The sequence below is a fragment of the Herpailurus yagouaroundi genome, unplaced genomic scaffold (genome assembly GCF_014898765.1).
Source record: "Herpailurus yagouaroundi ecotype Mexico unplaced genomic scaffold, PumYag 193, whole genome shotgun sequence".
Classification (NCBI taxonomy): Eukaryota; Metazoa; Chordata; class Mammalia; order Carnivora; family Felidae; genus Herpailurus; species Herpailurus yagouaroundi.
This window is the reverse complement of record NW_024412424.1, coordinates 7,127,051-7,151,969: the sequence shown is the minus strand read 5'-3', so window position 1 is coordinate 7,151,969 and position 24,919 is coordinate 7,127,051. Positions and strand designations below refer to the sequence as shown.

General features: G+C 48.0%; 3 protein-coding genes and 1 pseudogene across 12 annotated transcripts in view; 2 read left to right on the top strand and 2 right to left on the bottom strand.

The window, feature by feature from the left end:
- The window catches only part of IHO1 (interactor of HORMAD1 1), a 35,781-nt gene extending 32,567 nt beyond the window's left edge, over positions 1–3,214 (bottom strand). The window contains exon 1 of one of the 2 annotated variants that reach the window (XM_040445349.1): positions 3,174–3,214. The gene's annotated coding sequence lies outside the window, so the exon portion shown is untranslated. Of the gene's footprint in view, positions 1–1,411; positions 1,558–3,173 lie in introns of those variants that run through there. The other variant, XM_040445350.1, reaches the window with a different exon arrangement.
- Positions 3,215–3,287: 73 nt separating this feature from the next.
- CIMIP7 (ciliary microtubule inner protein 7) lies at positions 3,288–18,131 on the top strand. Of its 7 annotated transcripts, none has more exons than XM_040445345.1 (6): positions 3,288–3,586; positions 6,824–6,859; positions 10,371–10,484; positions 11,382–11,413; positions 17,293–17,349; positions 17,719–18,131. In XM_040445345.1, exons 3-6 carry the CDS (start codon positions 10,478–10,480, stop codon positions 18,127–18,129), a joined length of 507 nt encoding a protein of 168 aa, XP_040301279.1. In that variant the 5' UTR covers positions 3,288–3,586; positions 6,824–6,859; positions 10,371–10,477; the 3' UTR covers positions 18,130–18,131. The 7 variants fall into 7 exon arrangements, with proteins under 7 accessions (XP_040301279.1, XP_040301280.1, XP_040301278.1 ...); XM_040445346.1 differs by having other exon boundaries at positions 3,290–3,586; positions 17,722–18,131; XM_040445344.1 differs by lacking the exons at positions 3,288–3,586; positions 6,824–6,859; positions 11,382–11,413 and adding an exon at positions 8,022–8,147 and having other exon boundaries at positions 17,743–18,131.
- On the top strand, positions 11,421–13,770 carry LOC121011189 (60S ribosomal protein L34-like; annotated as a pseudogene).
- A 710-nt stretch (positions 18,132–18,841) lies between the features above and the next one.
- Positions 18,842–24,046, bottom strand: KLHDC8B (kelch domain containing 8B). 3 transcript variants are annotated; one of them, XM_040445339.1, is made up of 6 exons: positions 23,568–24,044; positions 22,100–22,608; positions 20,862–21,026; positions 20,293–20,517; positions 20,093–20,194; positions 18,842–19,701 (listed from the first exon to the last, which is right to left on the bottom strand). In XM_040445339.1, exons 2-6 carry the CDS (start codon positions 22,473–22,475, stop codon positions 19,505–19,507), a joined length of 1,065 nt encoding a protein of 354 aa, XP_040301273.1. In that variant the 5' UTR covers positions 22,476–22,608; positions 23,568–24,044; the 3' UTR covers positions 18,842–19,504. The 3 variants fall into 3 exon arrangements, with proteins under 3 accessions (XP_040301273.1, XP_040301274.1, XP_040301275.1); XM_040445340.1 differs by lacking the exon at positions 23,568–24,044 and adding an exon at positions 23,098–23,517; XM_040445341.1 differs by lacking the exon at positions 20,862–21,026 and having other exon boundaries at positions 23,568–24,046.
- Between the last annotated feature and the right edge of the window lie 873 nt (positions 24,047–24,919).

Below are 24,919 nucleotides of genomic sequence, written 5' to 3'. Positions count from 1 at the left end.
GGAATCAGCAAAATCCAGAGGGGTTAATTCTACAGTTTAAATGATCATATTCTTTTAAAGCATAAGAGGCAAGAAAAAAAAGAGATGTGGGAGACTATAAATTAGAAGAGATTTATGAGCCACACCAACCAAATACAATGTGTTTGGATACTGAATTATAAGAAAGCAATTAAGAAAATTTAAACATTGACTAGCTACTTAATGATATCAATAAATTGTTACTTTAAGTGTGGTAATGATATTGTGGTTATGATAAAAACAGAGTCCTTATCTTTTATACATACATAAATTTTAAATTAATAAAATAATCTCCAAAACTTTTGTTTTGCTTTAAAATAACAGAGATGGATTAGGGGACCTGGAAAGGGGTACAGACTACCCCTGGGTTGATAATTGTTGAAGCTAGGTGATGGGTACATTGGCATTCATTCATCCAATGATTTCTACTTGACATGTTTGAAATTTTCCACACAAAAAATTGATGTATGAATTGGTAAATGCCTGTATTAGCTGACAACACCCAACATTGTTACCTCCAGCCCAGACCCCTCTCCTGAACTTCAGACTCCTATATTCAAGTGCTGGCCTGACGTCTCTACTTGGGTGACTAATATGCACCACAAACCAACATGTCCAAAACTAAGATTGTCATTTTTTCCCCCAAAACATTCTCCACCTACAGTCGTCCTATTCCAGTTAACAGCAACTCCATCTTTCTAGTTGCTCAAGCCAAAATCTAAGAGTCCTCTTTGACTCTCTTCTCACATCCAGTCTGTCAGCAGATACTATGATTCCTTCAAACATATTCAGAATCTGTCCACTTTAAGTTCCTTCTTCTATAGGTTTACCAGATAAAATATAGGATGCTCAAATTTGAACTTCCCAAATATTGCCCAGGACACACTTGTACTAAAAAAAATATTGTTTACCTGAAATTCAAATTTAACTTGGTGTCCTGTATTTTTATTTGCTAAATCTGACAACTTTAGATTCAGAGTTCCTCTAACCTTAAGTCAGATCATGTTACCCCTGCTCCTACCCTACTCCAATATAAGCCAGAATTCCCATGATTATCTCTGGTGTCTGCAATCTCCCCTTAGCCCTGCTTTTTTCCCCATCTACACTCCATTCCACACTTCTTATGGGGCTTCTCACTGCTGCTTTCCCTTGCTGGGAACCAGCACCACAACCAGAACCACAACCAGCTTCAGGCCCCTTTCCCATACTGTTTTCTGCACTTGGATCACTCTTCCTTCAGATTATCAGCATAATAGGCCAAACCACATCCACCACCTCCAGGGGTTCTCTCAAATTATTCAAAACTGTAGCACCTCAATAATCAATGTTTCTTCTCTGCTTTTTCTCCAAAGCATACCATTATTCTAATACACTATATATTTTTAAATTTTACCTTGTTTTGTCTGTCTCAGCATGCACATCCAAGCCTACAAGAATGTAATGTTAAGCTCTTTGAGGATAGGAATTTTTGTGTTCGGTTCACTGCTATATCCTCAGACTCTAGAAATTGTGCCTGGCACATAATAGGTGCCCAGAAAATACTTACTGTTAAATCAGTTGTTGTTGTTTTTTTTTTTTTTTTAAATGAGAACTAAATTAGGACAATAGAGCAAAACTTTCCAAGTATCCACAAATTTAAAAATACATATGATTTGGTTTTAATTATTACATTTCAAATCCCTAGATCTGCATAGACTTATTACATATTTAAAAAAAGAAGAAGAATTGAAGTAAATCTAGGATTCCTGACTCATGTTTACTTATTTCTTTGATAGTCTGAGCTTTTTTCTTCCATCAACACTTCAGAAATTCTTCCTTCTAGAGTCTTGATTTAGCATCTAGACAATTTTACATACATCACTACAAGACCATTATTACTACATCTAGATGTACATCCTTTATCATCTTCCATTTCTGTTTATGTTGAGAAAGGAGAATAATTTATGCAGTATGTGGCTTGGGGTTTAGAATAACTATGCTCCTGGTTCCAGACCAAACTTACTCCTAAGAGATTTCTTACATGTTGAGAAAATCCCATGGTTGCACCCTTGCCTATGTCTAAGGACCACATGGGGCTTGATGTGCTCAGCCTCAGGTTTATCTGTTCTCTATGCATTTACCTGTCACCATGCTACCTATTATAGGCTTTAAATTCCCAGAGGGCAGAAATCCCATCTGCCTATACCTATCCTTGTAGATGCTAGCACACTAGTAATGAAGTAGTAGTCATTCTTAGGTGGGACACTAGGTAAATGAAAACTGAAATGCACACATTACAAACTTCCAAGGGCAGGGTTCTCTCTCCCTCTCATCTCCCAATCCTATTAGAAGAAGCATAAAAGCAGAGGAAACGTTTAAGTGCACGCAAGGTATACAACTGTCTCCCTAGGAAGGGCGCTGGCAAGGAGTTAGGCAAGGGAGAAACATGTGTGCTGAAGAGAATGCCCTAAGGGGAAGTACACCACCGCCACCATCTGACCCCCGTCTTCAACACTGAGACTCCTGAGGCCACAGTGTGAGGTCCTCCACATGCTCTTCTGGCTCCTCCACTCGGTCACTGAAAAAAACAGTTCTCTCTCTCAGACTTTGTGCCCCTTGGGCCTCGACCAGGCCCTCCTAAACCTCATACGACCGTTCACTCTCATCTTCAGTCTCTTTTCAATTAGGAGACACGCTCTGGGCTCCCAGACTAAATCATTCAGATGTCCTTTCCAGAGGCCTCCAAGGGATACTGCATAATTATAAGGCAAATCCCAGTTTCCCGGGTTCCTGTTCACGCTTTCTGGGCCGATTCTCTTTCTTGCGTCTCCTAATCCCAGACTCGGGATGAGAGGCTGTGGACACCCGGGAATCTAACGAAAACAACTCCAAAGATGAGCACAGAAAGTCTCCTTGAAGAACCAGAGAGGTCTTCCGTCACAGAAAAAGAATGAATGGCTAGGAATTCCAGGACAAGGATCAAGTTGGACAACCCGGCGTCCCGAGAAACTCCTCGACGTCGCTAGAAATCTCGAACCTGTACTCAAGGCCCCTGTATGGCTTCCCGACCTCTCCACCTTCACCCCCTCCCCCTCCCTGCCCTTCCAGGCCAAACCCCTCCCGCCTCCACCTCTGAGGGACAGCTCGCGCCCCACCTGGGGCGTCTCTGATCTTACCTCAAGGCTACTTAGACCCACTGAAGTTGCCTGAGCATGCGTGGTCCCGCCCCCAAGGCCCTATCTGACCAATGAGGATTAAGTCCTGCCTTCTGGGCCCGCCCCCTCTGCCGCATTGCGTTAAAGGTTTTAACTGGCGTGCCGGTTTTACCAGCACTTTCATTGGCCAGGCCAGGCGGTCTACCTCGGGGCGAGTACTGCTGCATGCCTTACCTGTCCCACGTGTACCTCTCAAGAGGTACCTGCGTGTCTCCACATTCACACCCAGCTGCCACCCACACCCCACCCAGCATCCCCTCAGCAAGGCAGACTGCTCAGGAGTTACCTGACACACACCCTGCTGCATGCGGAGAGGACTGTGTGCCCAGCGGCTAGGACATGGCTAGGGCCCAAGTGGTCCTAACAAGAGCTGGGTAAGGGGAGCCGCTGGGAAGAGAGGAGCTGTGGTCAAAAGGGAACACAGAACTGGGGGCCTGGCCTGTTGGGGAAGGAAAGGCAAGAAATAGTCCAAGGTACCTTGCCTGCTAGGTACTGACTGGGGCAGCCTGAGGGCAGAGTGGACAGGGGCAAAGGGTGTTGGGCGGAGGGGGTCTATGTAATTCTGCCTCTAATGGTTATAGATGGCCTTTAAAGTCGTGAAATAGAGAGTTCACCAATAAAGTTGCATGGATGGAAAACATTGTGTTGATTGAGCCCCAGGACACACACTTTAGAGGCCTAGATAAGGAAAAAGCAGTGAAGGACCCAAAGTAGGTGTGGTCAGGGACAGGGGAGGGACACCAGGAGAGTGAGGTGCTGTGGAAGCCTCCTGGACCATCCTTCAAAGAGGAGGAGGAGACCAGCTATTTTGTTAGGTGGGAGAATGGAGGTTTGATTGGAAGGCTGGTTCTTGGATTCCCCAGGAAAGATTTACATGAGGATCCCCACTGGAATAAAGACAGCCAGAGGAAGGTAGCAAGCACAAAGCAGTTTATTAGGTTTATTAAGATGGGAAAGTGGGCAGGCCCAGAGATGGCAACTGTCTTTAAGATGGGTGTCTTTTCTTTTTATGTTTGCATAGTTTATGGGTCATAGCTAGGGCCAACTCTGACTGAGAAGGGAGGACTCCTACTGGTTGGGAGGGGGAATTTTTGGCCCTACAAGGTTCTTGCTGGAATTGTCTTGGCCATCTTGCCCATGGGGTTGGGGGTGTGAAACCCACAATGTAAATATATTATAATGAACCTAGGGAGTCACTTTGGGGCAGAGGTTGAAGTGAGAGTGCACATTCTGCACCTATGGCTCTTGGTCTGTCAGCCCCTGGGTTTTAGAAGCCATAAGACTAAGATTTTAAAAGCCACAAAGTTAGACTTTGTGCCCTCAGGCTTCTAATATGTCACCTATTTATCACAGTCCTTGCCTCAAGCTCACGTCTAACTAACTGCCTACTTCATCAATGTCAGATGCTCCTGATGGGTCAAGGAAAATGAAAAGTAAGAATTAATTATGGGTGACCTTGACAGAAGCAGTTTTAATCATTGTAGTAGGGGCGAAAACCTGATTATAACTAAGTGTGTGGATTCAAGGCATCTGATAAAGGACTGTTATCCAAAATATATAAAGAATCCTTAAAACCCAACAATAAGAATACAACCCGATTTTAAAACGGGCTAAAAATCTAACATAATGCACCAAAAAAAATATATATATATATATAGATGGCAAATAAGCATATGAAAAGATGCTCAATATTATATATCACTAGGAAAGTGCACATTAAAACAATAATGAGGGGCGCCTGGTTGGCTCAGTCAGTTAAGTGACTAGACTCTTGATTTCCCAACTCTTGATTTCGGCTCAGGCCATAATCTTATGATTCATGAGTTTTAGCCCACATCAGGCTTCATGCTGGCATTGTGGAGCCTGCGTGGGATTCTCTCTTTCTCTCTGCCCTTCCCCTGCTCGTGTTCTCTCTCTGAAAATAAATAAACTTAAAAAAAATGAGCTAGTACTACACACCTGTTAGAATGGCCAAAATCCAGAACAAACACAAAATGCAGGTGAGGATATGGAGCAACAGGAACTCTCACCACTAATGGAAATGCTAAATAGTACAACCACCTTGGAAGATTGTCAGTTTCTTTTTTTATTTAAAAAAAATTTTTTTTTTCAACATTTATTTATTTTTGGGACAGAGAGAGACAGAGCATGAACGGGGGAAGGGCAGAGAGAGAGGGAGACACACAGAATCAGAAACAGGCTCCAGGCTCTGAGCCATCAGCCCAGAGCCTGACGCGGGGCTCAAACTCACGGACCGCGAGATCGTGACCTGGCTGAAGTCGGGCGCTTAACCGACTGCGCCACCCAGGGGCCCCTGAAGATTGTCAGTTTCTTACAAAACTAAATATAGTCTTGTTATATGATCTAGCAAATCATGCTCTTTGGTATTTACCCAAAGGACTTGAAAACTTATGTCCACACAAAAACCTGCACATGGATATTTATAGCAGCTTTATTACATAATTGCAAAACAAGCAAGCAAGATATCATTTTCAGTAAGTGAATGAATAAATAAACTGTGGTACATTCAGACAATGGGATATTATTAAGCACTAAAAAGAAATGAGCTATCATGTTAGGCAAAGACATAGAGGAAACTTAAATATATCTTCCTAAGTGAATATATATCAAAAAGATTCCAACCATTTGACATTGTGGAAAGGGCAAAATTATGGAGACAGTAAAAGGATCAGTGGTTACCATGGGTTAGGGGGTTGGGAGGTGGAGCACAGAGAGTTTTTAGGACAGTGAAACTATTCTGTATGATACTATAATGGTGCATACGTGTAATTGCATTCGTGTAATTGCAGTATACATTTGTCCAAACCCATAGAATATACAACTCCAAGAGTGAACTATGGACTTTGGGGAATAATGACATGTCTATTTAAGTTCAGCAATTACAAGCGTGCTATTCTGGTGGGAGGTATTGATAATAGGAAAGGTTATGCATGTGTGGGGCAGGAGGTATATGAGAAATCTCTTCCACTCAATTTTGCTGTGAACCTAAAATTGCTCTAAAAGTCTATTTAAAATATACATATAGGAGCGCCCAGGTGGCTCAATCGGTTAAGTGTCTGACTTCGGCTCAGGTCATGATCTCATGGTTCTTGAGTTCAAGCCCCGCGTCGGGCTCTGTGCTGACAGCTTGCAGTCTGGAGTCTGCTTCAGATTCTGTGTCTCCCTCTCGCTGCCCCTGCCCTGCTCATGCTGCTCTGTCTCTCTCCCAAAAGTAAATAAAAACATTAAAAATTTAAAATATATATATATGTATGTGTACATATATTAGGGGCACCTGGGTGGCTCAGTCAGTTAAATGTCTGACTTCAGCTCAAGCCATGATCTCATCTATCCTCTATCCTGAATTTGATGCTTATCATTTCTATGCATGTTTATACTTTTAGTTCATATGTTTGTATTCATAAACAATATATAACATTGTTTTACATGATTGAATCATTTTATAAATGGTATAATTTGTGCATATTTCTACAATTTGACTTTTTGACTCACCGTTTTTAAGACATATCTTTGTGGATTCAAGTATCTTTCTTATTGCCCTGTTGGTAAAACATTCAGACTGCTTACAGTTTTTTTCTTTCCCTATGCAGATGCTGCAATGAACATTTCTGTACCTGTGAATACATGTGAGAAGGGATCTTAAGGGTAACTATAGTAGGGTGGGCTTTCTGGCTAGTACGGCTTACACCAGTGACACTAGCTGGGTCTAAATGTTTCCTCCTGCTAAACTCTTTTTTTTAAATGTTTATTTGGGGTGCCTGGGTGGCTCAGTCGATTGGGCATCTGACTTTCGCTCAGGTCATGATCTCACGGTTCATGAGTTTGAGCCCCTCATTGGGCTCTGTGCTGACAGCTTGGAGCCTGGAGCCTGCTTCAGATTCTTTGTCTCCCTCTCTCTCTGTCCCTCCCTGCTCATGCTCTGTCTCTCTTTCCTTTAAATATAAATAAACATTAAAAAAATTAAAGAAAAAAGTTTGTTTATTGAGAGAGAGCACACACGAGCAGGGAAGGGGTGGAGAGAGAGAGAGAAAATCCCAAGCAGGCTTCACACTTAGCATGGATCCCAACATGGGGCTCGATCTTGACTATGAGATCCTGACCCTTAAGATCATGACCTGAGCTGAAAGCAAGAGTCAGACACTTAACCGACTGAGCCACCCAGGCACCCCTGCTTTTTATTGGTACATTTTTAGAGGCTGATTGCCTCTTCTTTTGGTTAGTGAAAGGGCTGAACTCTTCATGTCCCTGTGTTACAAATGAGAAAGAGACAATAATCTGCCGAAGAGTAGCTTGGAATGGAACCACAATGTCAAATATTTTCATGCTCCTTCTTTTGCTGCTCTATTATGCTCTCTTTCTTCACTGGGGCCCTGGTAACAGTCACCTGCCCCAGTGTTCTCAGGCATCATAGACTCCTGAGAGAAAAGTTTACAGAGCCTTATTCTGAAGCAGCACTTTTATCCTAAGAGCCATAAACCCTTTTAACATTTCTTCTGAGTCCACGGAATGCTTTCTAAATTTATGTCCCTGGCAGTATGGTTGCACAATTCTAAAATGCAAGATTCACCTCTAAAATGTTCTTTGATATTTCTTTGACTGTATTCATCACACTCCACTGTGGACTATGTTTCTATATGTAAGGACTCTCCCAGAATGTTAATGATGAGGAGCATATTTCTCTCATAAAGAAGTAAAGAAGTAAAACCAAGCAGGAAGCACAAAGGGGTAGCAGACTGGATACTGCCTCAACAACCAGCAGCATTGTGCAGTCACAACCTCTCTTTGTCACTAAGCAACAAGAGGTTGACCTCTGAGATTCTCTTTCCTCAGGCATAGCCTCAAAAAGACAAGAGGAAAGTTTGCCTTTTCTGCTTCCTTCCTGGAAAGATGCAAAGTGCTTTAGTAGGATCCTGGGTAAGAGTGCATTTTACAATTAATCCTGGCCCTTGGCTCTAGGGTAGTACCTGAAATTTGAATGAATCATGAGAATAAATTTAGCAAGACAGGTTTCATTGAGCACACAGGCTCGTGAAGGACCTTGAACTTCCCATTCCCCCTCTGCCATTCTGAGGTCACCCCTGTAGCCTACCTAGTCTTTACAATGCCATGTCCTTTTCCATGTGTCCTGGTCTGATGCTAATCAGCTGAACCTCCTAGTCTAATAGCCACCCCATTTATTCCCAGTCCTTTGCTTGGTCCTCCCACACTTCTGAAATTTGACTGTTCTCTATACTGGGAACATCTTGCAGGCAAAGACTGTTTTCTTCCATGTGTATATCCCATGCCTGGAATGCAGTAAAGGCCCAGTAAATACTATTGAATTAAACTGAATATTGAGCAAGCAGCGTCCAACAGACAGTAGAAAGATGGACAGACAAGTTGGGCAACCTGAGCCCTCAGTGGGATGAAAAGATAAAGGGCCTCTTAGTCATGTATAAGAACCCACAGTAATGGCCAGAGGACAAACTTGGGAGAGCTTCTTTCTGCTCAGGGCTATGATCATGGAGGACCAACCACACCGATCCTCTCCAGGGAGCTCTCAGGACAAAGAGTTGGGCTCTAGGAGTTCCCTGGCTAGACATGCTTATTGTCCATAGGGTGTCTACCTAATGACATCAACACAGTATGGCTCCTTCTTAGATCCCTGATAAATGCTCATTTCTGTCTTTTGCCAGTCCCTGTCTCTGAAATTCTCTCCAGAAGGTATCACTGTTAGTGAAGTACTTATTTTGAAAAGTTTATCCCTTGCTTAGGTGTCCCAGTTTCAGAGGGTGCCCTTCTTGTCCCAGAACATCAGGGTATGTGGCAAACAGGTGTTCATGACTTTGTCAATGGATGCCCAAGATGGATCCATTCAATCCCCAGAGAAAGATCGTATCACTGGACAGTGGCCTGTTCTCAAAACTTTGCTCAGTGCTTTGAATCACCTCAGCTCAGAACCTGTTTGAGCCCCTCCCCTGATGAAAAGTCTCCCTTTGTTCTTAGAAGAGAATCCATATTCTTTTTTCTTTTATTAAAAAAAAATTTGTAATGTTTATTTATTTTTGAGAAAGAGCATGCATGGGGGAGGGACAGAGAGAGAAGGAAACATAGAATCCAAAGGAGGCCCCGGGCTCTGAGCTGTCAGCACAGAACTCAATGAGGGACTTGAACCCATGAGCCACAAGATCACGACCTGGGCTGAAGTCAAATGCCTAACCGACTGAGCCACCCAGGCAACCCAAAAAATGCAGGTGGCCCGAGAATGCATATTCTTAAACCAGTGTTTCCTTGACCTTACCTCACTTGTTTGCTCACAATCCTTTAGTCATAAAGCCTCTTGTTTATTCTAACATATCTCTCTTTTTCTGACCTCCAGTCCTTTTACTCTTTCAGTTCCCATCCCATAGAATATTCTTCTGCTGTTCTTCATACAGCTGACTCCTCACGTTCAGGTCCCACCCTCAATGTCATGAGGGGCTATCCCTGTTCTCTATCACTATTGATCCTAGTCATCAGGTTATTTCTTCCCCGACCCTATTTGCTGTGTCTGACTCCTCCACTAGAAGGAAGATTCACAAGGGCCAGGATCTTTCAGTCCTTTCACTGCTGTCTCCCCAGCTTATATTAGGGCCTCAAGGGAAAGATAGTGAAGAAAGATGGAAGAAAGGAAAGAAGGGAAAGAAAAAAAAAAAAAAGGGGGCGCCTGGGTGGCACAGTCGGTTAAGCATCTGACTTCAGCCAGGTCACGATCTTGCGGTCGGTGAGTTCGAGCCCCGCGTCAGGCTCTGGGCTGATGGCTCAGAGCCTGGAGCCTGTTTCCGATTCTCTGTCTCCCTCTCTCTCTGACCCTCCCCCGTTCATGCTCTGTCTCTCCCTGTCCCAAAAATAAATAAACGTTGAAAAAAAAATTAAAAAAAAAAAAGAAAAAAAAAAAAAAGGTAGCCTTTCCCTGCCCACACATAGCCCTCCCAGGTGAGCCAGCACAGCTAAAGCCAACTGTTCTAATGATGGATGGCAGACGGGTGTCCCTTGTTCTCAGATTCTTTTTATTCTGTCAGTAGCTCCCAAGAGAGGCTTCTAGCCGGGAGACCCTGAGGTCTGAGACTCAGGGTAAGGGTTTGTGAAGGATTCACCCTCATACTTGCCTTGTTATAGCACAACACTGGCTTTTATGGGCACTACAGAGGCCAATTCAAGAGTGAAAGTGCTCAAGAATACCGTCTTGCAGCCAAGCCCCAGCCTCCAGCAGTGTTCCTGCGGCGATGTCAGGTACAAGGTAGCCCTGGGGGAAGCTGGGGTGGCTGGGCCAGTTTCTACTTGTCTCAGACCCCAAGAGCATCATCCCTAGACCTACCACAGCTGGACTGACATCTTATGCCAGCCTATCCCCAGGAAATGCATGAGGCCTGGCTCCTCTTCCCTGAAGTGGCAGGTCTTCCCCTTACAGACAGGGTGGAGAAGAGCTAGTACCAGGCTAGTCTTGCTCAATGTTCTTTCTAGATGTAGGGAGAGTCAGGGCCCAGGTTGGGTAAGTGGCCATGGAAAGAGAGCTTCCAGAATCCATAATGTAAGCCTTGAGTTTTGCCAACAACTGCTCTCAAGCCTAGATTCTTTGATGTCATAAAAGCCCATGGTCAAACACACAGTCAGCCTTATAGTCTGGGGACCCCAGGAGGCCTTCTCTGGTGAGGGAAGCAGCATATAAAGTGACATGTGTAGCCAACGAGGACCAGAAAGGAGTTATGGCAGAGGTGGCTGGAAAAGGCTTCCAGAGAACAGGAGAGAGGTGCAGGGCCCAGACCCTCCACTGCTTCTAGGCCTGGAGACAAGGAGAGGGCACTGAGCATCAGTTGGGGGTCCCAACAGTAAAAAGCTCACTCAATGCAGGAGAACTCAGCAGAGTGTACATGCAAAGGAATAGATGTAAGAGCCTCAGGTAAAGGTGGTATCACAAGTTGGTAACAACCAGGTGGTCAGTACCTTTGGACCCAAAGGGACAAGGGGAAGGTATGGCTCCTAGAACCCAGAAAGAGAGGGTGGTGTGGAGAGAACCACACTGAGAGGAGTCATGATCTTGGGTGGAGAGACACAGACAGGCAAGGGCTAGCCTGGGAGGGAGTTAAGAGAAGAAACACCTCCTCCTTTCTTCTCTCTATCTCCTCCCAGGGCTTTCCAGTGGCCAGAGGGAAGGCAGCCTGGTGAGGAATGCACTCAGATCATCCCTGTGGGCAACAGCAGTGGGAAGACCTTGGAAAGGGACCTGGAGGAGTATCTGGAACATGCTCTGCCCACTACAGCTTCTTGCTTCCCAGCTTCTAGACAGATCCTACTTGATCTGCCATCTGAATTCTCCAGCACTTGCTTTCCCAGGCCAAGAACAGGGTCCTGGAGGCTGCCATGCTATGGAGCCTGAATCTCCTTAGGATTCTCAGTTGGAAGCACTGGCTGGCAATGCCTACTGAGTGAGCCAGGCCCAAATGCAACTCCAGACCGCTCATCTGGGTCCACCTCCCCTTGAGAGTAATGGGACCGGGGTAGTGCAGGGATAGAGGCAAACCGGGGACTTCTGGCTAGGTTTTTGTAGTAGCCCAGTGGCAGTTGTAATCCTAAAAACTGGAACATCCTCTCAATCTGGTCCCCAGGAAAGAAGTAGGGAACATGTTTTGGGGCATATTTTAATTGAAGACTTGTTACACAAAGCATTTACTAGCATTACCACTGGCTCCAAACAGCATGATCTATGTATCTTGGACTCAGATTGTATAAATGCCAAGTATAGTGGCTCTTTCGAGGTCTAAAGCTCTTCTAATTAGTGGGACTGCTTGGGGGAAGGTGCACATTTTATTTTCCTATTAGTTGAGAGATACCAGATTTCAGCCAGCTGATTACAGCTATTGTTGAAAACCTTTCTAAGATGTGACACCACTTTTATTTAGTTTGGAGCAGGTAGAAATTTTGTTCATGTCATTTAGATGCAAGAAATTTCTCTTTTCTTCTTTTTATCTTCTAGATGAGATTAATTTATTGGTAGCTTTCACCTACCTAACTCTTGGGACATGTAATCCTGGTTCTGTTGGTTCTTAAGATCAGACAAGAGTCCCAGGGACCCATGATTTGGAGTAGGTCTTTCATTGGCAGTGCAACCCCTGCCATGCCTCAGTCAGTTACAGGGGCTCCTCACTCAGCACCCTACTGACTGCAAAATGCCCAGCCTCCACAGGGTCCCTTAGCCTTCCCATACACAAATATTGCCCCCTCCCAAGAAATCTACTTCTCCTCCAAGGCCTCTTCAGCTGGAACCCCAGCCCAAGATGCACCTGCTCAGAGACTATAGGCTTTACTACCTCAATGGAAAAGGAGCATTAGATGGTTTAGAAGCAAAGAAGCAGGTGAAATTCTCTCCAGGTACAGAAATACTCAGAACTGCCTGGGTGGAAGGAAATGACCACACTTCTCACCAGGCTCTCACTATTGTGAGAACAAAACTTAAGTCAGTGGGAGTCACTAGATTATCCTGCCACTGTAAGAATAGTGAGTTTTGCTTTTCTGGGGATGGTGTCTAGAGGCATTCAGAATGATCCAAAGTTTGGCATAACATCATAGGCCATCCTACAATACAGTCTCTAACAAAACTAAGCTGTCCTGAATCCATGGTAATAGAGTTGTGTACTTTTATACCAACAAGATTGGAAAAGCCCCCAAATCTGCGTGTGGCACATGAGCAGGCTGACTTCAAGAAGTTTGTGCTGTGAGACCTAAAGTTCTTATGAGGTTGTCTAAAACAGAAAACCATGTCAGCGGGGTGGTACTTCACATATGCTAAGTGTGTCCATGACCAGATCAAGTGTGCTTTCCTTATTGAGGAGCAGAAAAACGCTGTTAAAGTGTTGAAGGCACAAATGCAGTCAGAAAGCTAATTTTTTTAATGAAACTTTTTTGAGTAATTTTTTTAAAAATCAAAAGACAAAAATATATATATAGTGAGTTTTCATAGTCAGGGCTGCCTCCAACAACAGAGGCATCCACATTCCAGGGCTGTGTACAATTCTTCAGCTGAGGATAGAGATGCAAAAGAAATTTGGGGATCAATTGGAACTTGCTGCAGATTCCCAGGGGTTTTTTTATTGAAATTTTTACTGAAACAATTATAAATTCATAAGCTGTTATGAGAAATAATAGAAATCCTTTCTACATTTTTCCCAGTTTCCCCCAATGATAACATTTTGCAAAACTATATTATAATATCACAACCAGGACATTTTCATTAATGCAATCCACCTATCTCAGATTTCCAGTTTTACTTATTCTCATTTCTGTGTGTATATTAAGATCTATAAAATTTTATCACCAATGTAGGTTTGTGTATCCACCACCACAGTTAAGATACTGGCCAACCTCACAAGTATCCCTGGTTCTGGCCTTTTGTGACCACACCCACCAGCCTTCTGCTCCTCCACCCTTCTTCTGTCTCTTATCGCTGGCAACCACCACTCTCTTCTCCCTAAAATTTTGTCACTTCAAAATGTTATATAGGGGCACCTGAGTGGCTCAGTCGGTCAAGTGTCCAACTCTTGGTTTCAGCTCAGGTCATGATCTTATAGTTTCATGAATTTGAGCCCCTGCATCAGGCTCCACGGATTCTCTCTCCCTGTCTCTCTGCCCCTCCCCCACTCACGCTATCTCTGTCTCTCTCAAAATAAATAAACCTTAAAAAAGATTATATAAATAAAATGATACAGCATGAAACCTTTGGACATTGGTTTTTCTTTCTCAGCATAATTTCCTAGAGATTCATCTAAGTTCATGGTTCATTCCTCTTCACTACTGAGTAGTATTCTATGGTACGTATATGCCACTTTGTGTAACGATTCACCTATTAGAGGATATCTGGGCTGATTCTAGTTTTTGACTCTTATAAAAAAAGCTGCTATGAACATTTGTGTACAGGTTTTGGGGGGAACATAAATTTTCATTTCTTTAGAATAAATGTCCAGGAATGCAATTGCTGGGTCACATGGTAGTTGTATGTTTAGTTTTTAAAAGAAACTGCTGAACTGTTTCCTAGAGTGAATGACTGTACCACTTTACATCCCCACCAGCAATGTATTAATGATCTAGTTTCTCTGCATTCTCCCCAATATTCGGTGTTGTCTCTATGTTTTATTTTAGTCATTCTGATTAATATGTCATGATATCTCATTGTGATTTTAATTTGCATTTCCCTAACGTTTAATGATGGTGAACATCTTTTCCTGTGTTATTTGCCATCTGTATATCCTCTTTGGTGAAATGTCTTCATGTTGTTTGCCCATTTTCTAATTGGATTTTTTTTTAATTTTACTTTTATTTTTTTAAATTTACATCCAAATTAGTTAGCATATAGTGCAACAATGATTTCAGGAGTAGATTCCTTAGTGCCCCTTACCCATTTAGCCCACCCCCCCCCACAACCCCTCCAGTAACCCTCTGTTTGTTCTCCATATTTATGAGTCTCTTCTGTTTTGTCCCCCTCCCTGTTTTTATATTATTTTTGTTTCCCTTCCCTTCCCTTATGTTCATCTGTTTTGTCCCTTAACATCCTCATATGAGTGAAGTCATATGATTTTTGTCTTTCTCTGACTAATTTCACTTAGCATAATACCCTCCAGTTCCATCCACGTTGTTGCAAATGGCAAGATTTCATTCTTCTTGATTGCCGAGTAATACTCCATTGTATATATATACCACATCTTCTTTATCCATTCATCCATCGATGGACATTTGGGCTCTTTGCATACTTTGGCTATTGTTGATAGTGCTGCTATAAACATGGGGATGCATGTGTCCCTTCAAAACAGCACACCTGTATCCTGTGGGTAAATACCTAGTAGTGGTTGTAGGGTAGTTCTATTTTTAGTATTTTGAGGAACCTTCATACCGTTTTCCGGAGTGGCTGCACCAGCTTGCATTCCCATAATTGGATTGTTATTTTATTGTTGAATTGTGAGAATTCTCTATATATTCTAGATATTATTCCTTCATTGGATATTTGGTTTGCAAATATTTTCTCCCAGTCTGTAGCTTGTTTTTTCATCCTCTTTACATAAACTTTCACAGAGAAAAACTTGAAAAAATTTTTTGATGAGGTCCAGTTTGTCAATTTTTTCTTTTATTGCTCTTGCTTTTGGTGTCAAGTCTAAGAACTCTTTCCCTAGTTCTAGATTCTGAAGATTTTTTCCTATTTTTTTTTTTTTTTTCTAAAAGGGTCCTGGGTTTTTAATCTCTGTCGTGTCAGCTTGCTTTATGAGGAATGGAAGGTAAGGCTGGCTGGCTTCCCACCTTCATGGAGTTTTCAATCTACCTGGAAAACCGGCACCAGGTGTCTAAGGCAGGATCTCCTGTAGGGGAGCTTTTTAAAGACACACACCACAGGCTCCACCCTGAAGAATCTGGTTCAGGGATCTGGGATGGATCTAGGCCCAGCCTTTACTCTAGGAACCTGCTGTCAGCCACTGCTCATACCCCAACCCAGGAAAGCCTGAACTCATCAGATCAGACACTTCATTCAAGTCTACAGCAGGAGAAGCTGAATGACTGACTAGAGACTGGGGACTCTGGGGGCAGAGACCAGGCACAAAGGCAAGGTTGATGGTCTTGGGAGAGATTTCTATTGAGGTCTGGGGGTTTGGGAGGTGGTCTTTCTCTGCCTGGGGATAGGGCATGGTTCTCTGGCTCCCAGTTGGGCCAAAGCAAATGCCCCAGGGACCTCTGTCCCTGTTCATGATTTAAACAGCAAACACATATTGAGCCCAGTGCCAGGCACTATGCTCAGTTTTGGAGTTACAGATGTGAGCAAAACAGACAATAACCTTTGCCCACAATGAGCTTATGTTCTAGTCAGGAGTATTAGCTGGTAAGCAACATCATACTATGTAGTCACATAGTATTCCAGAAAGTGAAAAATGCAGAGTTGGCATGATGGCACTGCTGGTGTAGTGCTTGAAGAAGCCCTCCCAAGAAGGAAGTGAGAGGGAGTCCTATGGCCAGTTGCAGGAAGAGTCCCAGACAGAAAGCACAGGTGGTGCACAGGTGGAGCAGTAAAGATGCCAGTGCGAGTTGCAGGTAATGGAGGGATCAATATAGTGTGGGTCTCATGGACCACTGTGAAGACTTTGGCTTTTACAAACATGAGGAACTGTCATGGGTTTTCAGCAAACAAGAAAGGTGATCTGATCTATGTATCATAAGAATTATTCTGCCTATTAAGAGGACAACAGACTGGAGGGAAAAGCTTGGAAGCAGGGACACCAGGTAGGAAGCTCTTTCAATAATTCAAGCAAGAGAAGGAGGTGGCCCTTGAATGAGAGAAAGCAGTGAACTTGCTGAGGAATGGTCCAATCCTAGGTTCATATTGAAGGAATGATCAACAGGATTTCTTGACACACTGGATGTAGGGTATGAAAGAAAAGAATCAAGTGGACTTCAAGGTGTTTGGTAGGACCTAGCTGCCATGACCTGAGCTGGGGGAGGCTCTGAGTGGTGGGGGGGTGGGGTTGGGGAATGATCCAGAGCTCAGTCATGTGTTTGGAGATACCTGGAAGACATTTACAAGGGGCTATGAAATAGGCTGTTGGCTATTGAGTCTAGAATTCAGGAGAGAGCTCAAGCTAGAGAGAGAATTGACAGTTTTCAGGTGGTACTTACTTAGGTCCAAGAGTTTGGGTTGCTGATGAGGGATTAAATGTAGACAGAAAGGAAGCCTCTGGTCCTGGTCCTGGGCAATCTAGAGATAAAGGGTCTGACACGAACCTTGAACCACTGCCCTCCTGATGGCAGTATGTCTTAGAAGATGCCTCAGCCCCATCCTCAATCAGCAGCCCTAGAGACTTTTGCTTTGGAGGCAAATGCCAGCATGAGATGTCCTAGGAGTAAGGCGGTGCTTTAATTTGTAACTGCCCTTTCAGGATTTTGGCAAGTTTAGCAGTTTAGGGGTAGTAGCTCCTGGCAGCTTGCCTCCATTATGGGTCCTGAGATAACATCTTAAGGGCAGGTAAGCATCATTTCCCCCCATTCACCTTCTTTCTCACTGTCTTTAAAGGAGCCAGCACAGCAACACTTCTTCTCCAAGCATGACAACCGTACTTCTTTCGACAAAGTGAGTGAAGAAAGGAAGGAGAGTGGGCAGACCCTCAGCCTAGGTTGAAGTTGAGGTAGGGTGGAGGGGATAAGACACTGTGGGGAGGGAGGGCTCCTGACAATCTCTCTTGTCTGGAAAATAGCCCATTCCCCAAACAGAGGTTTGGTTTCAGCCACTGGCTTGCCTGACAATGTGCAAGTATTCTGGGGCCCACTGACTTTCTAGAGGCTTCACCCTGGAATGGAAGGCATGGCTGGGGAGCAGGCCAAAGAGGCTGGGGTATGGGCCAGGGGAGCCAGGCATCACCAAGCAGGCTTGGGTTGAGGAGGACCTAAGGAGGGAGGTGTGTGGTTCCAGGACTGTGGGCCAACGGCCCATACCGTTGAGGAGGGCCCCTACTGCCTGCTGCAGGGAATCGGAAGGCGAAAAGACCTGGAGCACCTGTGGCAGCGGCACACCTTCTTGCGCTGGGCACCCTGTGAGCTGGAGTTGAGCCAGCAGCGGCCCCTTGAATCCTCCTACCAGGCCAATTTCCGGTCAGGCCCTGGACTCAGTGACCTCCCCCAGCGCCTTGTCCACTTTGTGCAGATCCAGCCTCCCCGTACCAGCACCACCTATCAGCAGAACTTCTGCCAACCATCCCAGGGTGGCCATTGTGGCAGCAACAATGTGGGGCCAGTCACCAACACACTGCCTGACCTCCCAGGGATCCCAAGACCCAAGCTGCTGCAGCATTACCTTCATGCTGGGGTCTCTGAGTGTCTAAACTGGTCCAGAGCATTAAACAAGGATGGCTAACACAGAGGCCTATCTGTGCTTACAGCCCAAGGGGTCTTAGAAGCTGGAGAGCAGTAAGGTCCATAGTGCCTGTGTGCTGGGCAGGGGAGGATGTGCCCTGGGAACCCTGCCACTAAGTGAGAAGGGGTAAAGTCTATAGGAAGTACCATGGCCAAAGCAAGTCAGTTCTGGGAGTACCTTGCACTCAGTGTGGCTGCAGGGAAAGCAGAGTCAGTGACCCCTACTTGTATCCAGCAAAGACTGAAGGAGGAGGCAAAGGATGGCAGCTTTGATTTCTCCAGGAGGCTATTATGTCTCTAGGGGTCTGGTGTGTGGCCACATAGTTATGCCTAAGCTGGGACAGGGGGAGACTGCCCTGGCCACAGCCTATACTGGGCTACCCCTCCCTATGGAGGTGAGCAGACGAGGAGCTGCTGGGTGACATGGACCTTGAGGTCATCCTGACCCTGAGGTGCTTTGTTGTAGTTTTCTGAGCTTTTCTTTGACTATCGTGTGAGTATCCTCTAACACCAGGACAGTTGCGGGGGGTGGGGGTGGGGTAGACAGCAGTCATCCTATGTCACCAAAAGAGAAGCTGAGGCTTAGGTGGGGCTAAGACATCAGAGGCCAGATTCAAAAGGCTACTCTGAACCCTCATCCCTGGGAGAGTTGAGACTCCTGAAGGAGGGCCAAAGGTTGCAGGGGCAACACAGGAGTCCACACCAGGGACACACCAGATTTTAGCAGCACTTTTACTTTCATGTCTGAACTTCCTGGGTCCTCACAACAGCCCTGTGAGGTAGGTAGGGCAGGAAGGTTTCAGAGATCCCCATTTACGGATGAGGATGCTGAGGCACAGAGAGGTGAAATGACTTGCTCAAGATCACACAGTCAACAGTGTAAAGGGCCCAAAGCCTATATTCTTCCGGTCCTCTAAAGGTTCCTGTATCCACTCCTCCATCCCCTCTGTGTCCCCTGCCCTCTCTGAACCCTCCTGGGGCCACAGAGGCCTTCAAGGCAGGCTGGCAGCTAGGATTTTTCAGGAACAGCCATTGGGGTGAGACTGGTCAACTCTAGGTAGGCACTAATCCTGTGGGACATGAGGCCAGCTCTCCCAGCCTCCCACTTCCCAATTAGACAGAGGGCCCAGTAGTTCCAGAGCAAGTGTGGAGCTAGGCGTGGTCCATGAATGAATGGGGATAAAAGTGAGTATAAGCATATATGTCCTGCACTAAAGACAAAGCCCCCCCCACCCTTTGAGACATTCATCTCAATTGCCTGCCCCTGTGCCTCCCTCATCCCACAGAGCCACAGTGAGCTTCTTCAGCAGCAAAAGGAGCCACAGACATTTGTCTCTGGCACTGTGCTGCTCCAGTGGACCTGTCCCATCAGGCATTCAGACCCCATCACGCAGACACAATGCCTCCACAGCTTGGCTAGGACCCTGGGCCACACCCCCAATGACAAACAGCCGGGGCCCAGCCTGCAGACTAGAACAGGAGCAGCGGGCTGTGGGCATGGCAGGCAGGGCCTCCCAGCGCCGCCGTGCAAGGCTGAAGCCCTCCACGGAGCCCAGAGGGCATGGCTGGTTTCCTGCAGGAAAGAGACAGAAGTTGTAAATGGCACAGACTGCAAGGACTCCAGCTCTTTTGCTTGGGTTACTAGGGCCTTGCTACTCATCACTCCCATTCATCATTCGTTCATTTCTTCGTATTTCTATTTGTCCATTCATTCAGTGGTCACTTGACCTGTTTCTGTCTCCTAAACCTCTGCTGGTACAAAGCCCACAGTCAGGTGCTGAGGGACACCCCAAGAGTTAGGCCGTGCAGACCACACCCTGCCTGTCTCACAGACTGGGAAAGGGAAGCTCACAAAGCCCTGATCCCTGGAGTACCTGGAGAAGGGCAGGAGGGAGTGCTCATGCTTGGGGTTACTCCCGCCTGTCTTGGACTCGCCTCCTATCCCTAGCCCCACAGATACTCACCAAGGCCCCCAATGGCCATGATGTGGCCCCCAAGGGAGCCAACCACAAAGTCGGCCCTCTTATCCCTCATGCGCAGGCTGCGGGGCAGCTTGGTCCAGAACCCTGCAGGAAAGGGGAGGTCAGATCAAGCCCCCCAACACACACTGTGCCCCTCCATCCCACGGAAAGTGGGAGGCCAGCCCAGGCCAGCCACTGCTCACCATGTTCCAGGTCGAACATCTCCACAGTGTTGACAAAATGTGGGCGGGAGTAGAAATTGTGGGGCCCAGGCTGCTGCAGGCCACCCAGGCTAAAGACGTTGCCTTCTGCCATGGCACAGCCGGCAAAGGCTCGGCGGCTGGGCAGGCTTGGGTGCCGGGTCCAGGTACAGGCCTCCAGATCAAAAGCCTCAAAAGCAGTCACTGGGAGCTTTCCCTGGCGGCCCCCTGCCAATGGAATTGGAGCACCTTGGAAGGAGCCTAGGAGGCCTGGCAGGCTCCTCCTTCACCAGGTTGCTAAGCTGCCCACCTTAGCTACCCATACCCAGCTGTGTGCACAACAGAGCATGAATCACCCACCCTGAAGATCCTCAGGCATTGGGGTTTGGTTTTCCAGCCTTAGTAGGGCCACCAGAGATCAGAGCCTCCAAGCAAGCCTGGTTCACCCAAAACTTCTCTTGTTCTGCCATCCCAGACTAAGCCTGATCCCAGCCAACCTATGAAAATAGGTGCTTCTGCACTTCGAGCCCCTTTCCCACATCCTTCCCCCGCCCCCACCCCCAGGCCCTTACCCAGGACATAGATCTTGTTCCCGTGCAGGAAGGTGGAAGCCCCGTAGCAGGGTGTGGGCATGGAGGGTAGTGAAAGCCAGCAGTCCCGCCTGGGCTCATACACCCGAACTTGGGCCTGGGGGGCCGTGTCAGGACCCATTCCCCCCAGAGCATACACCATACCATCTGCATAGAAAAGAGCGATTCAGAGTGCACCTCAGCCTGGCCAGGGCACTCTACCCTGACAGCTGCACTGGTCAGGTCTGGGGGTGGGTGGGGACCCACTTCTGTGTAGTACATCTCCCAAGCAGCAGAAACCCTCCTTACTTCCCAGAGTGGGGGCTGGGAGAGCTAGGATTCCTGCTCTGGCCAGGGCCCCTCCAAGTGAAGAGCAGGAGGCAGATGATCTAATTATAATCCATCTCTGTCTCCCTGGAGATGCTATGGCAACCAAATCTGGCATCTAAGCAGGACCGGTGGTCAGACCTGGAGGCCACAAGGTGGGGACTTCCCTAGGGGAAGGAAGGTGGAGGATGATTTAAGTCGGGGAGGGGCATATGGGGATCTGCTCAGCATAGAGCTCAGACTGGGGAGGGAACTCTGGAGATCAGCTGGGGGCTGGGAGAGGAGCTTAGGCTTGTAGGATGGAGGTGCTGGCTCCAAGCCTTCTGCCAAAGAGCCCTGCCAGCACCTCTATATCCTGCCCTTTTAGAGTAGGTTCTTGCCCTGTTACACCCTCAGGGTCAGCTGGGAGCATGTCTGGGGGGCCTTGGGGAACCGGGTCAGTCAGCTGAGGGCTTCCATGGCAACCATCCCCAGGCTAGCTTGGCCTTCCCATCTCAGGCTCCCTGGTAAGTGTGTATATGGGAGGAAGGTGGGGGGAATCTAAGCACTTACTGGGCTCTGAGCCAAGGCCCTGTTCCCATCCCCCTCCCCCAGACTATTTATAACCCTGAGAGTCATTGAACTACTCCTCCTTGTGTCTTAGAGAGGAGGAATGGTCAGGGAGGTGGTTGGTGCCTCCCATCATTCTGAGGGCCAGCCTGGGCTCGTTCTCCCACTTCACAGCTGGAAAAGGCAATTAAGGCTGCTGTTAGCTCAGCTCAGAGCTGGGTAGGAGAGGGTCTTTACAAGAATCAAATCTATGTCCAGGGTACTCAGAAAAAATTTACATCTTTTTTCCAATCTCTAAGAGTAAGGGACCAAGGAAAGGATGGAGGGTGTTGGAGCACCTCAGGGACCTCCTTAAGGCCACTCACCTCTCTCCACAGTTGCAACCCCCATGGCTGCCTGAGGGAGGGTGGCCCGACGCTCCCAGCGGCCCTCATCAGCCAGGAAGGCCTCCACAGCAGCTACAGGGCTCTGGCCCTCATCCACACCGCCCACCACTAGCACCTGCTTGCCCAGCACCACAGCAGCCGCACCAGCCCGGGCAGTGGGCAGGGGTGCCAGTGTGAGCCATGTATGCGAGGCCATGTCCAGTGTCTCAGCAGTGTCCAGGGGCAGTCCAGCCCGGCCACAGCCCCCCAACACTAGCAGGTGCCCATCCTGGTATGCCACTGTGCCATACACCCGGCAGGTGGGCATGGGTGGGAACACCTGCCAAGCAAAGGCCCGGCCACCTCCTGTAGCCATGGTGTTCACCTCCAGTGGTAGGCCATACTATCTGCTCAGGCTGTAGGCCTCACTGAGGGGCATGATGCGGCCTCATCTTGACTCTATCAGGACTACAGGGAGTGTCTGACCAATCCAGGGACCTTGCCTTCACCTGGAGGAGAGAGGGAAAACAAAGGGTCAGGGCCATTGACCAGTCCCTCGGGGTACAGTTGAGCAGTCTGTAGGTAAGGGCAGGACTGGCTCAGAATCACTGGTGGGAAGGCATGGGGGAGGACATACCCCTGTTGGCTAGCACACCACTGCTGAGGTGCCTCTGGGGTGGGAAAGAAGGCAGATTACCAGATACTCAGGCAAATTCCCCTCTTCCTATGGGGCATGAAGGATTCTCCTCCCACCCCCTGCCTTCACCTAACACCTCCACCCCAGCCAAATCTAGGTCTAGGTGGTAGGTAAGTAATCTAGGTCTAGGTGGTAGGTAAGTTGACTAGGATAAGACACTCCACCCTGGCCCCCTTCCCTTCCTTTCAACAATCCTCATTCTGGTGCTTTGCATGAATGGAGTCCTACTGTACCCTCCCCTTATTGGCTTCCAGTGGGTCTCCCACATGCTGCCAGGGATCAGACTCCAGGGTATACTTACAACCCTTTTGGGGGCCATTCCATAGAGATCATCCATTCCCACCAGCAAAAGGCCAAGATCAGGGCGTTTGGGACTAGGAGAGGAGGAGATGGACGCCAGGGCCCCACATTCCCCCTTCAGGTCTACTATCAGGGGGTTGTTCGTGCCAGGTTCCCAGAGGCCAGTCTCCTTGGTGTCCAGAAGTAGGGGAGGGGGGTTGATTTGGGGATCCCATGATCATAGGACTCTAGACTCCCATAGTCCAGGGCGTTTCCAGTAGGAATGAGCAGCTGGACTTCCACAGCAGATCCCCAAGTTCCTCAGCCTTTCCTTTCCCGTGGGGGGCACGCTCCTGGGACCCTTGGAGCGATGGCCTCCTGGCCCCAAACTTCCAGCTCGCGGGAGGCGGGGGGCGGGTCCAGGCGAGCGCGCTTGGGGCTCTGCGCCCAGCGCCCCAAACTTCCCCTGAGCGCGGCTCCTGCGGGACTCACCGGCCGGGGCTCCGGCGCCGCCGGGACGCGGGGTCCGCCGTTCCGGCTCCGTGCCGGCTCTGGCTGGGGCTGAGGCCAGCCTCCGCGGGGCTTCGGCGGGGCTCCGGCTCGGCTCGGCGCGGGGCGGGGCTGGACCGGGTCCGCCCCTCGTCCCCCCTCCCGACTGGGGAAAATCTCCCCCCGCCTTAACCCTGCACCTGCCGTGGCCAGAGCAGGGCGCGTCGACCCACAGTCACACGCAAACCGGTAAACAGACAAATGGACATGTGGACGCTGGGCCTGTCCAGGATTTAGGGTCCGACCTCGGGCGGGAGGAGAAATGAAGCAGCAGTGAGCAGCACACGTGTGTGGTGGGGAATCGTTCTGAGTGGGACCCAGCCTGGGGAACACCCGCGGGGGAAGGGGCGGAGGGCGGGCTAGCAGAACTAGCAGGCTTGGGGGACCGGCGCCCGCCCACCGGCACTAAGCTCAAAGAGCCCAAAGACCGGCTTCGCGGCGGCGCCCCCTGGAGGACGTTTGGGGCGTGGCCTGGGCCTTTGGTGGGGTCGGTGGCTGGGTCGCACTTCCCCAGGCACACAGCAGGGCGCTGAATAAGTCCTATGGTGGACAGTGAGGCTAGCAGGGGATGGAGGAGCACACAGTGCCGGCCTCAGTGCTTGACAGGCCCTTCCACAGGCCTGGGTGGGGAAAGTTCTTGTGGGGAGGGTAGCTCTGAGTAAGGGATGAACTTTAAGAATCAGAGGCCAGGCAGGTCTCTCTCTAGGGCCTGAGGCCTGGGCTACTCTGGGGCCCAAGACATTTTGTGACTGTTCATAGCAAGTTGGTATGACAGAGGCCTATTTATTTCAGACCCAGACCCTGGCCCAGCCTATCTTCTGAGCATGCAGAGTATTGGCTAAGTCTGTGAGCTGGGAGCCCATTCGTGCAGGTTGGTGGTCACCCAGAAGAAATCCTGTGGGTTTCTGTGCTTGCTACTATCTTGTCCCTCTTTCATGGACAGTGTGTGTCTCACTTTCCCCAGAAGCACATCTGGAGGTAAAGATAGCAGTATATATAGTTAATGTGGGAGATGAGGCCAAGAAGCACCAGCAGAGGAGTGGCAAAAAGAGAAAGCAGCCAATAAAGGGTGTGTCATCAAGCAAGTTACCACTGTTGGCAACTGGGACCAAATCTTGCTGGGTTCTCTCCCAGAGCAAAGGTTGCTTGAGGAATTCATTCTCAAATCTCCATCAGTCACGGGTTGAGAGCTGCTGGCGGGGGGGGGGGGGGGGGGGGGGGGGGGAGGGGCCGAGCGTGGCCAAGCCCAGCCCACCCCGGCCGGGGCCCGCCCAGTTGCCAGCCCAGGGGAATAG

What these genes read in the sequence shown, in the direction of transcription:
- KLHDC8B (XM_040445339.1), bottom strand. Translation starts at nt 22,475, where the DNA reads ATGGCTACAGGAGGTGGCCGGGCCTTTGCTTGGCAGGTGTTCCCACCC. An exon ending in GGTTGCAACTGTGGAGAGAG is followed by an intron (nt 21,027 to 22,099) that starts GTGAGTGGCCTT and finishes TTTTCTATGCAG; the next exon opens with ATGGTATGGTGTATGCTCTG. An exon ending in GAACAAGATCTATGTCCTGG is followed by an intron (nt 20,518 to 20,861) that starts GTAAGGGCCTGG and finishes TTCCATTGGCAG; the next exon opens with GGGGCCGCCAGGGAAAGCTC.
- CIMIP7 (XM_040445342.1), top strand. Translation starts at nt 8,121, where the DNA reads ATGCAAAGTGCTTTAGTAGGATCCTGG. An exon ending in GTGCTTTAGTAGGATCCTGG is followed by an intron (nt 8,148 to 10,370) that starts GTAAGAGTGCAT and finishes GCCTTGTTATAG; the next exon opens with CACAACACTGGCTTTTATGG. An exon ending in ACCGTACTTCTTTCGACAAA is followed by an intron (nt 17,350 to 17,718) that starts GTGAGTGAAGAA and finishes CATACCGTTGAG; the next exon opens with GAGGGCCCCTACTGCCTGCT.